The 11,426-nt window shown below is 40.6% G+C and overlaps 1 protein-coding gene across 1 annotated transcript; it reads right to left on the bottom strand.

Moving 5' to 3' along the window:
* Positions 1-314: 314 nt before the first annotated feature.
* Positions 315-6,532, bottom strand: ccni2 (cyclin I family, member 2). Its single transcript, XM_028420858.1, has 7 exons — positions 6,196-6,532; positions 5,466-5,622; positions 5,132-5,266; positions 4,971-5,045; positions 4,711-4,851; positions 1,821-2,120; positions 315-1,638 (listed from the first exon to the last, which is right to left on the bottom strand). Exons 2-7 carry the CDS (start codon positions 5,577-5,579, stop codon positions 1,330-1,332), a joined length of 1,074 nt encoding a protein of 357 aa, XP_028276659.1. The 5' UTR covers positions 5,580-5,622; positions 6,196-6,532; the 3' UTR covers positions 315-1,329.
* Between the last annotated feature and the right edge of the window lie 4,894 nt (positions 6,533-11,426).

Below are 11,426 nucleotides of genomic sequence, written 5' to 3'. Positions count from 1 at the left end.
GCACATACATACACTTCATCACAGCTGATGATGAGGGATATTGTTGTAATTAAAGCCTTTTGGGGTTTTATAACTGTAATAATGGTATGGTAGTTTAAAACTGTTAAGCTAAAATACAAACTGAACAAATTAGATTTAAGATGTGGAAAATGGGCGTCAACACCTTCGTGAATCTGCAGACATGATTGTGTTATATCTAAGATGTTAAATCATGTCTCGTTATTGTAAAAATATGGCTGTGAATGTATCTCTATAGCTCCGTTGAGAATTCTCCAATTTGATGCTGTCAACAAACCAGGAAATAGCACCCTTAAGACTTTTTAAATAATAGCTTTATTTCTGTGGTTGACCAAACAATAAGATATAGCTGCCTTAGTATTTAAAGGAATATGGAAAAAAAAAATACAAACAAAAACCTTGCCATTGGTCATTATACAACTTTGACTTGATGAATGAAAAACAGACTGTAACTGATTCACATCACAGATAATATTGCCGAGACTGAACATATTATTGGAGTTCATTTCTGTTCAGTGTCTTCAGTCTTGTGACGGTGGAGGTAAGTTACTTGTGGACACACTACGTTACATCAAATGAACTGTGTGACTTTTAGAACATATATTTTAAGGTTTAAACAATAATATCGTTGCTGCATTACTAATCCAGTAATCTCACCCTTATTTTTGCCATTCTACTCTAGTGTTGAACTAATCCTCCAAAAAAGGTGCTTTTGTTTGATATGTAACAACAGTTGCATAAATGGATTGAAGCATATAATAAAATAAAAAAAAACCCCATCTGCATCATTCAGTCAGGAAATTAAAGCTTTTTAAGTAAGATGTAGCTTTAGTAAATAAATGGTAACTACACAGCACAAAATGTTTAGTACAAATAAGTATGATTAAAATAATAAAATGGCTGAAAAAATATATTTATATTAAAAAAAGCTTGTTTTCATCAAAGTGCTATGTGGCTCTGAGCACCAGGATGCCTCCCAAAAACAACAACAAAAAAAACAAAATGCATCGACTCTCCAAACATAACACATGCATTGCCTCAACCACACTCATAAAAAACACACACACTGCTGAACTCTTATCCTTTCCCTCCCAGCTTGTTGAAAAGAAATCGCGGCAGATGTCAGCGACAGGTAGACTTTAAAAATAAAAAGGTGTTAAAAAGGTACTGAGATGCTTCGAGAAACATTCAAAACAGTATTAGAATGAAAGAAAATCTATGCACACCTAAAGGCTGCGTGGGTGGAGAGAGTGCACAGAGGGGACCTAATTTTAAATCAATCTCACTGTGCACTTGTGAAAGGTGATTGAACTAACTAACAGCGGGGTGCAGCGGCGGGCACGGGGAGATGTTTTTCTGCTGAGCGTTAAACTCGCCATCGCTCCCATCCGCCCCTGGAATCATCTCCTCGTTATACAGACACCTAAAACCGTCGTAATACTCGTCTGAGTCTCCCTGATCTGCTCTGCCCTGCCCACTCCTGGCCTGCCACAGCCGCTCCTCCTCCTGGATCTGCGCACTGTCCAGGATGTAGACGGCGTTGGTCGGCAGGGAGAACTCCAGGCTGCGTAGGTACTCATCCACCATCTCTTTGCAGTGGATGAACTCGCCACTGTCAACCTAAAGGAAGGGGGGAATGCAAAAAAATTACAATTATTAATAATCTTAAATTGAAATCAGCCAGTATTATCAAGACACATCACTCCAAGAGAGTCTGACTGTTTCTGGAGGATGCAATGTTATGATCTCACCTCACTCAGGCTGGAAATGAGAAAAGGGCTTTTTGCAGGCCGTTCTCTTACCTGTGCTTTTTTCAGCAGGTCGGTCAGGACAGAGAACCAGTCGGGTGTGAGCGACTCCAACTCCAAAGTGATGATGGCCAAAGCTAACGTGGAGCCCTTGAACTGCCAAAGCTGGTGGCAGGCCATACAGTGCTGCACCTGCCTGGTCCACAGCGCCACCCTGAAGCCTGGAGGCCTCTTCTGATGCCTCGACCCGGCGGGAAGCACACTGGGGTCCTTGGAAGAATCCCAGCTGATGCCAGAGCCGAGACCAATGGACGGAATGAGGTGTGGGTGGCCGGAAATGAGCAGGGCGTGGAACTACATGAGCAGGGAAATGAAGAGACCAAAACGTTAGCATAATGATGTCATTGTCGTCTCATTTTCTGTCAATCCATGGTCCACCTTTCTCTTCCTTCACTCGTGTCAAACATATCAGGACGTTCATTCTGCAGACTTATTGCCACATTTAAAAGTTACTTAAACCTGAAGCTCTGTGCAGGATTTGCTAATGAAGCCCCCCTCTTTGCCTGAGTGCCCATCGTAGTCTTGATAGTATTGTATCGTACGTGCAGTGCTTTCCTAACCCAGCTTACATGGGGGGGCTCATATTATATGTATAAATTACTTTGCACTTTAGTTCATAATTCATTCAAACTCCATCTACAAACAGCTTAAGTGGACTTCAGCTTCATCTTTTGGTTTAAACGAGTGAAGAACAGTGCACCCGTTAGCACATTCTCCTAATGTTTGTTGTATTCAGACATCTTGTGCTTCATTAATATGTGTTCAGTCTATCTGCTTAAGTTTATCACACACGCCGTAGCACAAATAAGCCATGTGTTTGAAAGAAAAAGTGGAATTTTACTGGGAGGTAGACTCAGCAATGTGCTGCCAAAAAGTAATCCAGGAACGTCTGATTTCTTCCTAAATCCTCAAGTTTTCTCTCGTTCAGATATCACAGCGATGTAGCAAACGAAGAACGTCAAAGAGCAACACACGGCTGACTCTACCTTCAAAGAGTTTTACATGATAAACACTGAGAGGTCAAGTTAAAGAAATCTCTGTAAATCCTCTTATTTATTCATATCAAAAGTGTCATGGTGGAGAGTCTGTGACAAATTATTGATAGAGTTTGATTGCTGTTTTGTAGACAAATGAATTATTTAGGGAAGGGAATGCGGAGCTTTCTTCAGGGAAGGGGGGGAAATGTCATATGTAAAATGTCAGATAATTACAGTACAATTATTTATTTGAATAGCATAAAAAAAGAAAATGTCTTTATTTTATTATAGTTTTTATTAAATTACATCTCTTTATTTGAAAAGTTTTTGTAATACCTATATGTGAAGTGCTAGGACAATAATAACTGCACTCGATACTCCTGTGACACAATTATCAGTCAGATCCTCAAACTGTAACAGTAAAGGGAAAGTGCCATGTTTAGTTTTGCAGAGATGAGTTCAGTCCGAATGTGCCAAGCTGCTTTTAAGTCATAGTCTATGGTTTGTGGCTTTAAGAAAAAAAAAAGAGTATCAGTTTCAGTATCAGACAAATATAATGCTGATTTTGTCGAGGAGTGATGTTTTTTTTATGGTTTGGGATGATGAATGCATGACATATTACACCTCACAAATCAACTGTGGTCAATATCAATACGCTCTATAAATCACTGTCAGGTGTGTTTCATGAAAGGTGGAATCATTGAACTGTACGGATCAATACAGTGTGTTAAATATTTGTCCAGAAAATTAAGGGCTGTATTCATAAAGCATCCAAACGCTGCCTAACAACGCTTTAATTTACACCTTTTATAGTTTTTATGTAAATAAAAGCTGACCGATAAGATGCTTTTATATTGTTTTACAGCTGTACTGATCAATGATTATGATAAGCAGCCTTATGAATACAGCCCTTGTGCATGAGGGGGACCTAAGTGATGTCGTGCTTTTGTGTATTTGTTGACAGTTCAGTCAGTAGTCACCGCCTTTACAAATGAGGGATAGCACTACTGAATCACACAGCATGGGGCTTTCCAACACCGACAAACCTACACTGTCCTAACAACCCACAGCATGTTGTAAGTGAAATGATGTTCAGACCCCTGTCCATCCCTCACCCCCCGCTGGCAGTAAGGCTGCAGGTAAAAAAAGTCAGAAGTGCCTTGGCCTGATATGCAACATGCATGTTATTTTGCTGGCAGCTTACAAACACAGTTTTACATCACTTTGCTGCTTTTTGTTCATTTAAAACTGTTGAGTTCATTATGATATTTCATTCAGAGATAATTTGTTGATTACTTATTTTGTCCATAAAATGCTGACAAATGGCTGTTAGAAGTTTCCACTGCCCAACATAACTTTTAGTCTTTGAATTGATATCATATCACAAAAGGAAAGCATCAAATTCTTGCAGAAAAATAAATAGTTTGAGGATGAAATAATCGCAGATTAAATTGCTACAACATAAAATATGACATTAATGTTAAAAGTAGTTTAAACTTTGTTTTTATATTTGCATTAGCGAATGGGAGGGTTTTATTTCTATGATTATTATAAAAGGGAAACACGCACTTCAGCCTGGAATGAATGGAGCTTGTATTATTAATAATTATGGGCACATTGAGTCAAATCAAATAAATGCACAATATGTACTAGGACCAATTCTTTCCTGCTGTGTGTGTGTTTGTGCGTGTGTAGGTGTAGGTGTGAGGGTTTGTAAAACCATCTTGAAAGCAAACCATGTGTGCTTTTGTACTGCTTGTGTTTTTATGCAACAACCACAAACCTGAATTCATGAAGCATCTCAGAGTCTAGCCAGCACACTATGAGATGCTCTGACAGTTCAGGTTTAAAAAGAAGAAAAAAAACAGTGTTCTGTTTGCTTGTCTCTCTGCTGAACTCTAACTTACTATGTGAATGAAGTCAACCGGCGTCGCAGTGTACAAGTCCCAGTGTAGCTTGTCTAGAATGATCCGCTCCATGCGAAGAAGCTCAGCTGTCGAAAAGTTGCATCCGCTCTGCACCACCAGGTCTTTAACAGAACCTATTACCTGTTCAAACAGACACCAACAAAAAAGGGAATAAACATATTGTTTTCAAATGTAACTGAACTGTGCAGTGATGTGTTTGAAATCTCTGATTTTGTGTCTTTTAAAATGGAGGATCCTACCTCATCTTCTTCATTCATTTTAGCAGCCAGTACCAGTGAGGTAAAAGCAATGCATTTCAGGTATTTTGGTTGAGCCTTGAAAAAAAAAATTAGAATAAAATATCAAGGGTTGACTAAGATTTATTGAAAGCAACCATCATTCAAGGTGTTTCGCCGTCTACCTTGACGGTGGACAGCAGACGGTTGAGGACGCACACTCCCAGTGCAAAGGTCTCCGGACAGAACTGGAACAGCCGGCTCATTTCTCCCAGCCAAAGGATCATTTCTTGATGCTGGGACAAAGAGATGTCAGCGCCCTGAGTGGCCAAAGGAGACATACATCGGTTAATAAATGACATATGTGTAAAGATACGTGTTGTTTATTGACCATCTTAGGTTTATGTTTAGCCGAAATCACAGAGAAAATTAAAAGGTAAAAAGTCCTCTTTGTGTAAAACAAGCTGGAACGACTACAGATTTCCCAGTATCTCTCTGCATAATATGATGTGGGCTCACCTGGATGTATCCATTCTTGAAGACGGGCACCTTCCAGAGGCGAACCTCTCTGATCAAGGCGGCCTCCAGCAGGCCGACCAGCCGACGGCTCTCCGCTGCTCCTGGGTTTTTCATCGCCACCACAGCACAGGCCAGGCTGCACCCAGGGCACACACACCTGATGGAGGAGAGGCCAGACATGATGCAGGGGAAATTAAAATCATCTTTAAGGCTGATGTGCTGATTGCATCCCCCAAATAATCAAACAATCAGGATAATATTGCAATGAGCATAAGGTAATGTTAATATTTAATGCTTTAAAGTGAGTTTTTCTCTTGTAAGAGGACAGCAGAGAGTATTTAACAAACACCAAAGTTCAGGACTCAGAAGCAGAAACCTGATCAGCCTCGTTTAACTTACACAACGGTCTCAGAATTCACATTTACTCACATTTGAGTTGGCATGAGGTTTGATTTGGTAAACAGTTAATCAGCTCTGTGCAGAAAGAGCCAGGCAGGAAATGAGCTGCGCGTTCACTTCACTCAACAACAACAACAACGCCATTTTTCAGGCTGTGCAGAGCAGCACTCACAAACCACAAATGCAAAGTTTAAAAGCAGTGGTATGTGAATCTGAGCTGACTCTGTGTGTGTGTGTGTGTGTGTCCATAATTCAGGCGGGATAATAATAAAACAATAAGAGGCAGCAGCTGCTGCAGACGTTTGTCTTCCTGTTTCTAAAGCACTCTTACCTCTTCGAGTTCAAAAGCAGAGTACGTCTTCGACGGCAGGAGCATTTATACGGTTTTTAAATTAAGTCCATAGTCACCGAATTCAACCAGCAGACAAACAACAGTAGGATGCTGTAGGTGAAAACAATCTCAGCGGCAAACGGCTTTTGCGAGAAATAAACAGGAAGCAGCCGCATTATATGTATAAAAAAAAAGACCTTAAATGTTCAAAAAAACACAAAAATGACTTTTTTAAAAAAGGAGCGGTGGCTGAAAAATAAGCACACAACACAAAAAAGGAGGCAGGAAGCACAAATCAGGGAAGATTGAGGGCAGGCTGTGTTTTGAACGCTCCTGGCTCCTCCCCCTCCGCCGCCGCCGTGACGTCACCCGCCTAATAAACAGAAATGTGTTAGTGGGTCAGACATACGGGACCCCGCGCACAAAATGGTCGAGCCGACACTGGAAATGGAAGATCTGTGAGGAGGTGTTAGTGCAGATGTTCAGAGTTAGATCCTCCCGCAGAGACACGCACTGCACGCACTGCACGTCCTGCAGCTGCTGCTGCTGCACTGTGTGTGTCACAGTTCACCACAAACTGTCATTCAGCACACTGATCCAAGGCAGGGGTTGCTGATTCAGTGTCCTTATCACTGTTGGTCAGGCACATATATATATAAAATTATATATATATGTTTTTGGACCACGTCCTGAAGAATCAGTGACATCAGTAAGGTAAGGTGATGATGACTGTTTGTGGGATTAAAAAGGCCTGGACCAGCTCATGATTCAGCCTCCTCAGACTTTTACAGGCAGGATGTTGGAGGTTTAAGACAATGTGTGAAAGTAGGAACATGCTTAATGTGTGTAAGTTATTTGATTGTCTCCTCAAATGTTTGCAAACTATTGCATCTCCCCTCATGAGACTTGAAGAGACTCTCAGAGTTCTTTAAAATCTGCTGTATTTAATGCATTCATTATAATAAATAAGTTAGTGTGGCCCTACCTGCAGTTTTCCCTTAAAATAATACTTAGCAAATCATTTATAATGGCATGAACAGCTCAAAACAGTGTGAATGGTCCCTCCTCCATAGCCTAAGCCGTGGAGAACACACCACCTGCTTTACAGAGTATGTCAGGTGTAGGTCACTTCACCCACTCAAGGGTAAAGTTAGTGGGCTACTAACTGTAAGATGGAGCCATAGTTTGTTGCTCTCTGAGCAGATGATATGACAGATCCAGCAGGATCTTGTCTGATAAAGCAAGAAAAGTAAACAAGAAGAGAGTGAAGGGGAGGAAAAAAGGGACCAATGGTGGTGGGGCCCTGTTGTAACTCCCCAGACTATATTGTCCCCCTTGGTTTAGACAAATGAATGATAATGTAACAGACATAAACAAATCAAGCAATTGATCACTGAATGGCCACCGCCTGTTCAGCTATAAAGCTGTGAGAACTGTGCAGTGGTCTGGATGAACAGCCTGCACCAGGTGTGCTTATGGTGAGAGAGGGGGAGCAGAAAACACCTCCATCTCTGCCACATGGGTTAAATTCAGATGTGGAAGTGTGTTGGTGTGGATGAAACGAGTGGGCTGTGTGTGAATAACTACAGGGAAACGTGTGTGTGTGTTTGTATTCAGTGACAGGGCTGATCTGTCACAAGCTTATTTGATGCTGGGCTGTGTTAGTGACGCTGTTCACTCCTCAGTTTATGTTCAAGTTACAGAGCCGTCCATCTGTGGACATGGTTACTTTTCCATAAGCAGCTATTATTGACAAACTGCACGCACATGATAACAAAATAAACACTGTGTTAAATCTAGAAGCTAAAGCTTTGCGTGCAGTACTTAGATTTAACGGTTCTTCCTGTGTCTGTGTATACATTCCGCTAAATTTACCTCTCAGCAGTCAACACAGGCAGAGAAGCCCTCGGTCCTCTCGCCCAGCTGACAATCAAAAAACAACAGCGAGAGCCAAGGTCACGGCAGGAATGTTGATAAGAAATGACGGCCACACAGCAAGCAGCATGTCTGTATGTTGACAGAGTGTACTGAGCAGTGAGAACACAGCAGTTACGCTCCGTATGAAGTCAGGTTGTGTGTTTAACTTAACGTGTGTGAGAATGTTTGTGGCATTTGACACACAGTCCTCATTCATCTCCTGTCCCTGCCATGCTGTCTGCTGATCGAACATGTTGTTTACATTCCACCACACTTCAGTCACGGGTGGGAATATGACTGAGTGGAACACTGCGGGTGTTTAAGGCTTTAGAGTGGAAAAGCTGCTCCCTGTTGGTGCACAGTAAGCAACGTAAACATCTGTGTCGCTCAGTTTCGGGTATATTTACTGGCACTTTTTACACTATAGAGGCTGTTTTAACCCATGGAGCGCCACAGTGCAGAGCTGCTGCTAGTCTCATAAAGGATAACACATAGTCGCCCTGCCTGGAAATCTGCTACTTATATTCATATTTGGGTTCTATTCACATGATTGATCTCTTCCTGATGAGAACAGGCTCAACGAATAGTTAATAAATAGTTACAAATGAACAAAGAAACACAGACAAGGAAAAAAAAACACCATAAATGGAAACTTATTTGAAATATTACAATAATAATTACAGAGAAATCACTTTAAATGCAATTTCTTAGTCTTCCTCAACTCAGTGAGCAGACTGGGAACCAAAAGACGGATTTATACACTTTGTTCCAAAATGTCTCAATCAAACTTTGATCAATATCCACTTGATTTCACTTATTCAAACTGTTGAATTAGTGATTATGTTGAGATTGAGTACGGTTATATGTGTTTTTTTTCTCAGACTTTATCTGCAGTAGTTTATTTCTCAAAGATCCGATATTGTGTTGTTTTTATTTTTATTTTTAAAAAGCATTTTGCTAAATAATAGATTAAAAAACTGTGTTTCAGTTTTATTTATGTGAATTCTAAATCAATACATTTAAACTAGCCAAGCCAAACAACAAAATCAATAGAAAAAGTTTAAACGCACAAAACAAAAGCTGCTACAAGAGATGAACACTTACAGCCTCCGGGGTACACTGGCTCTTCCACTTCTTGGGTCCTATGTGTGAAACATGTTCAGCTTGATGTCTCTCTCAGTGATGCTTTGAGTGCAGTCTGCTTTGATTACCCCCCCACCCTTGTCTCCTCTGCCCGCGTAGCCAAAGAATGCTCCTCACCACATGGTAAATCAATGTCAACCCTGAACCAACTTTGTCCTGTCAGGAAAGCTTTGCTCACTTGGTCGAGCACATTATGCTGCTAAAGTCACATCTGATCTCTGACTTTGATCGCTGCATGTCGGCCCCAAACTGAGATGGTTTTTCTTTTCTTTTCATCTTTTGAGGCCCCTCTGGAGCGCTGCGGCCTCTGCACCACAGTCCAGGAATTCACTGTTTGGACATAATGTACAGATTATATAAGACAGACCCATAAAGATACTGCTCATCCTAAGTTCAATGTTCACATAGCACAGTGGGTTTATATTGTCAGAGAGCCAAAAATATTAAAAAGAAGTATTTGTATCCATGCAGGTGTTTTACCTTAAAGAGGATTAACTCTTGAGTTTTTGTAGTTTTTATGATTCCTTACCTTACCTTAGTGCTTATTAGCACATTTGAGTTCCACACTTATCAAAATTGATTTACCTAATTAAGTCTTATTTTTTTATTTTTAATTCAAATTAAATCTTTTGATTAAGCACCTTGATTGAAACTGCCAAACCGCATCCAATATCAGCCCTACGCCACAAAATCTGGCACCCAAAGAAAGAGTTTAGTGATTTCTAGGATGCTGTCAACATTTGGTTAGAGAAGGGAAAACGTGTGAACCCTAATGAACCATATAGGGTCGTGGCTACACGTGATAATAAGCATACAGAGACAATATATTAGACAGAAATCAATAAAAATAAAAAATACTTTGTTGGAAGGCTTATGATTGATTTGTAAAAACACGTTCTTATACATTCTTATTTTAATGCTGGTTAAAAAAAAAAGTCATTTAGAGCCACTTTTTAAACTGTGCTTTAAGTGAAATCTTTTACAGGAGACATGTGAGTGATTAATTGTACAATTACTGTGAGGCAGATTAGCAGATGGTTCCTGTAAAACAAACAGACCTGTCTGCACTTATCTATCGACCCAACATAGTGGAAGTCCAAGACAAGAGGCTGGAAGTAGGCCAAAAATGCTGCTGGAATCACCCTCAGTCCGCTTATGTACAGAATGTACATACAAATCTTTGAATATATGTCGCAGCTACCTTCTACCACAGGGTGGAGACAGAGGCCGCATCATAGATTTTCAGATGCCTGACCACTCAGCAGCTCCCTTTAACCCCAGTCATGTTTTCTCCCCCATCGTTCCTGTGATGTAAAGATGAAATGTTGAACCGATCACCACTGATTATTCTCTGCTCATTTAAAAAAAAAAGATATTTCTTTCTTTCTGTTCTGCCTCTGAAGCACCCCCCACTGCGGTTGGCTCTCAGATGTTGTATTTCACCCCTGCCTTCCTTGAAAAGCTTCAGTGCATAATTTCCAGAGGGAGAGTCCTCACATCGTTAGAGAAGAAAGGGAGCGGCGAACAGCCCAGAGCTTGACCATCATCACTCCAGTCAGTGTGAATGACACGAAAACATCGTTGTTCTGCACACAGTGTTATCACAGGTTCTACGCTGGGGAATGTGGACGTAATGATATTGAGACCAGCTCAATCAATTTCATGGTGTGTTTAATGGAGAGGTCACAGGTTGTCCGATTACTCTGTACAGTCAGTGTGGCTGATGCGAGATAATGGATGTAGACAATAGGTTACATCATCAGTCCATTTTTTTTTATTAAATTCTGAGCAATGAGGGCTTAAAATAAAACAAAAAGCTATAAAAGGGACTATTTACAATAAAGAGCAGCAATAAAAGGGCTTCATGATTCACTGGCATATATTTCTCAGCCTCTCATTTTACTAAGTAATCTATAAGTATTTTCTTTTCTCAAAGTAGAGAGCAGTCCTCTCTCTGTCGGCTGTCTTTGGTCAGCAGGGGGCAGTGTGGTTTCACTTCAGCCCTGCTGCTTTAAAATAAGAGGATACGGAACAAAAGCTCTCTTGAGTACAGAGAGGGGAGAATATTATATAATAAAATCATGGTGGAAGCAGAGCAGCGGCCGCCTAGGAATTTCTGGGAACTCAATATCTCTCATTGTCTGAGTTAGAGCTCCTATCTTCAATTCTTG

Source organism: Parambassis ranga, chromosome 14 (genome assembly GCF_900634625.1).
Source record: "Parambassis ranga chromosome 14, fParRan2.1, whole genome shotgun sequence".
Taxonomy (NCBI): Eukaryota; Metazoa; Chordata; class Actinopteri; family Ambassidae; genus Parambassis; species Parambassis ranga.
Note: the sequence above shows the minus strand (reverse complement) of the source record. Positions and strands in the feature narration are given on the sequence as shown.

Excerpts from the sequence above, each read along its gene's own strand:
- ccni2 (XM_028420858.1), bottom strand. The coding sequence starts at position 5,579 with ATGAAAAACCCAGGAGCAGCGGAGAGCCGTCGGCTGGTCGGCCTGCTG. Across the intron at positions 5,046-5,131 it reads GTCTGCTGTCCACCGTCAAG|GCTCAACCAAAATACCTGAA; the intron begins GTAGACGGCGAA and ends TTTTTTTTCAAG. Across the intron at positions 2,121-4,710 it reads CGGTTGACTTCATTCACATA|TTCCACGCCCTGCTCATTTC; the intron begins GTAAGTTAGAGT and ends CTGCTCATGTAG.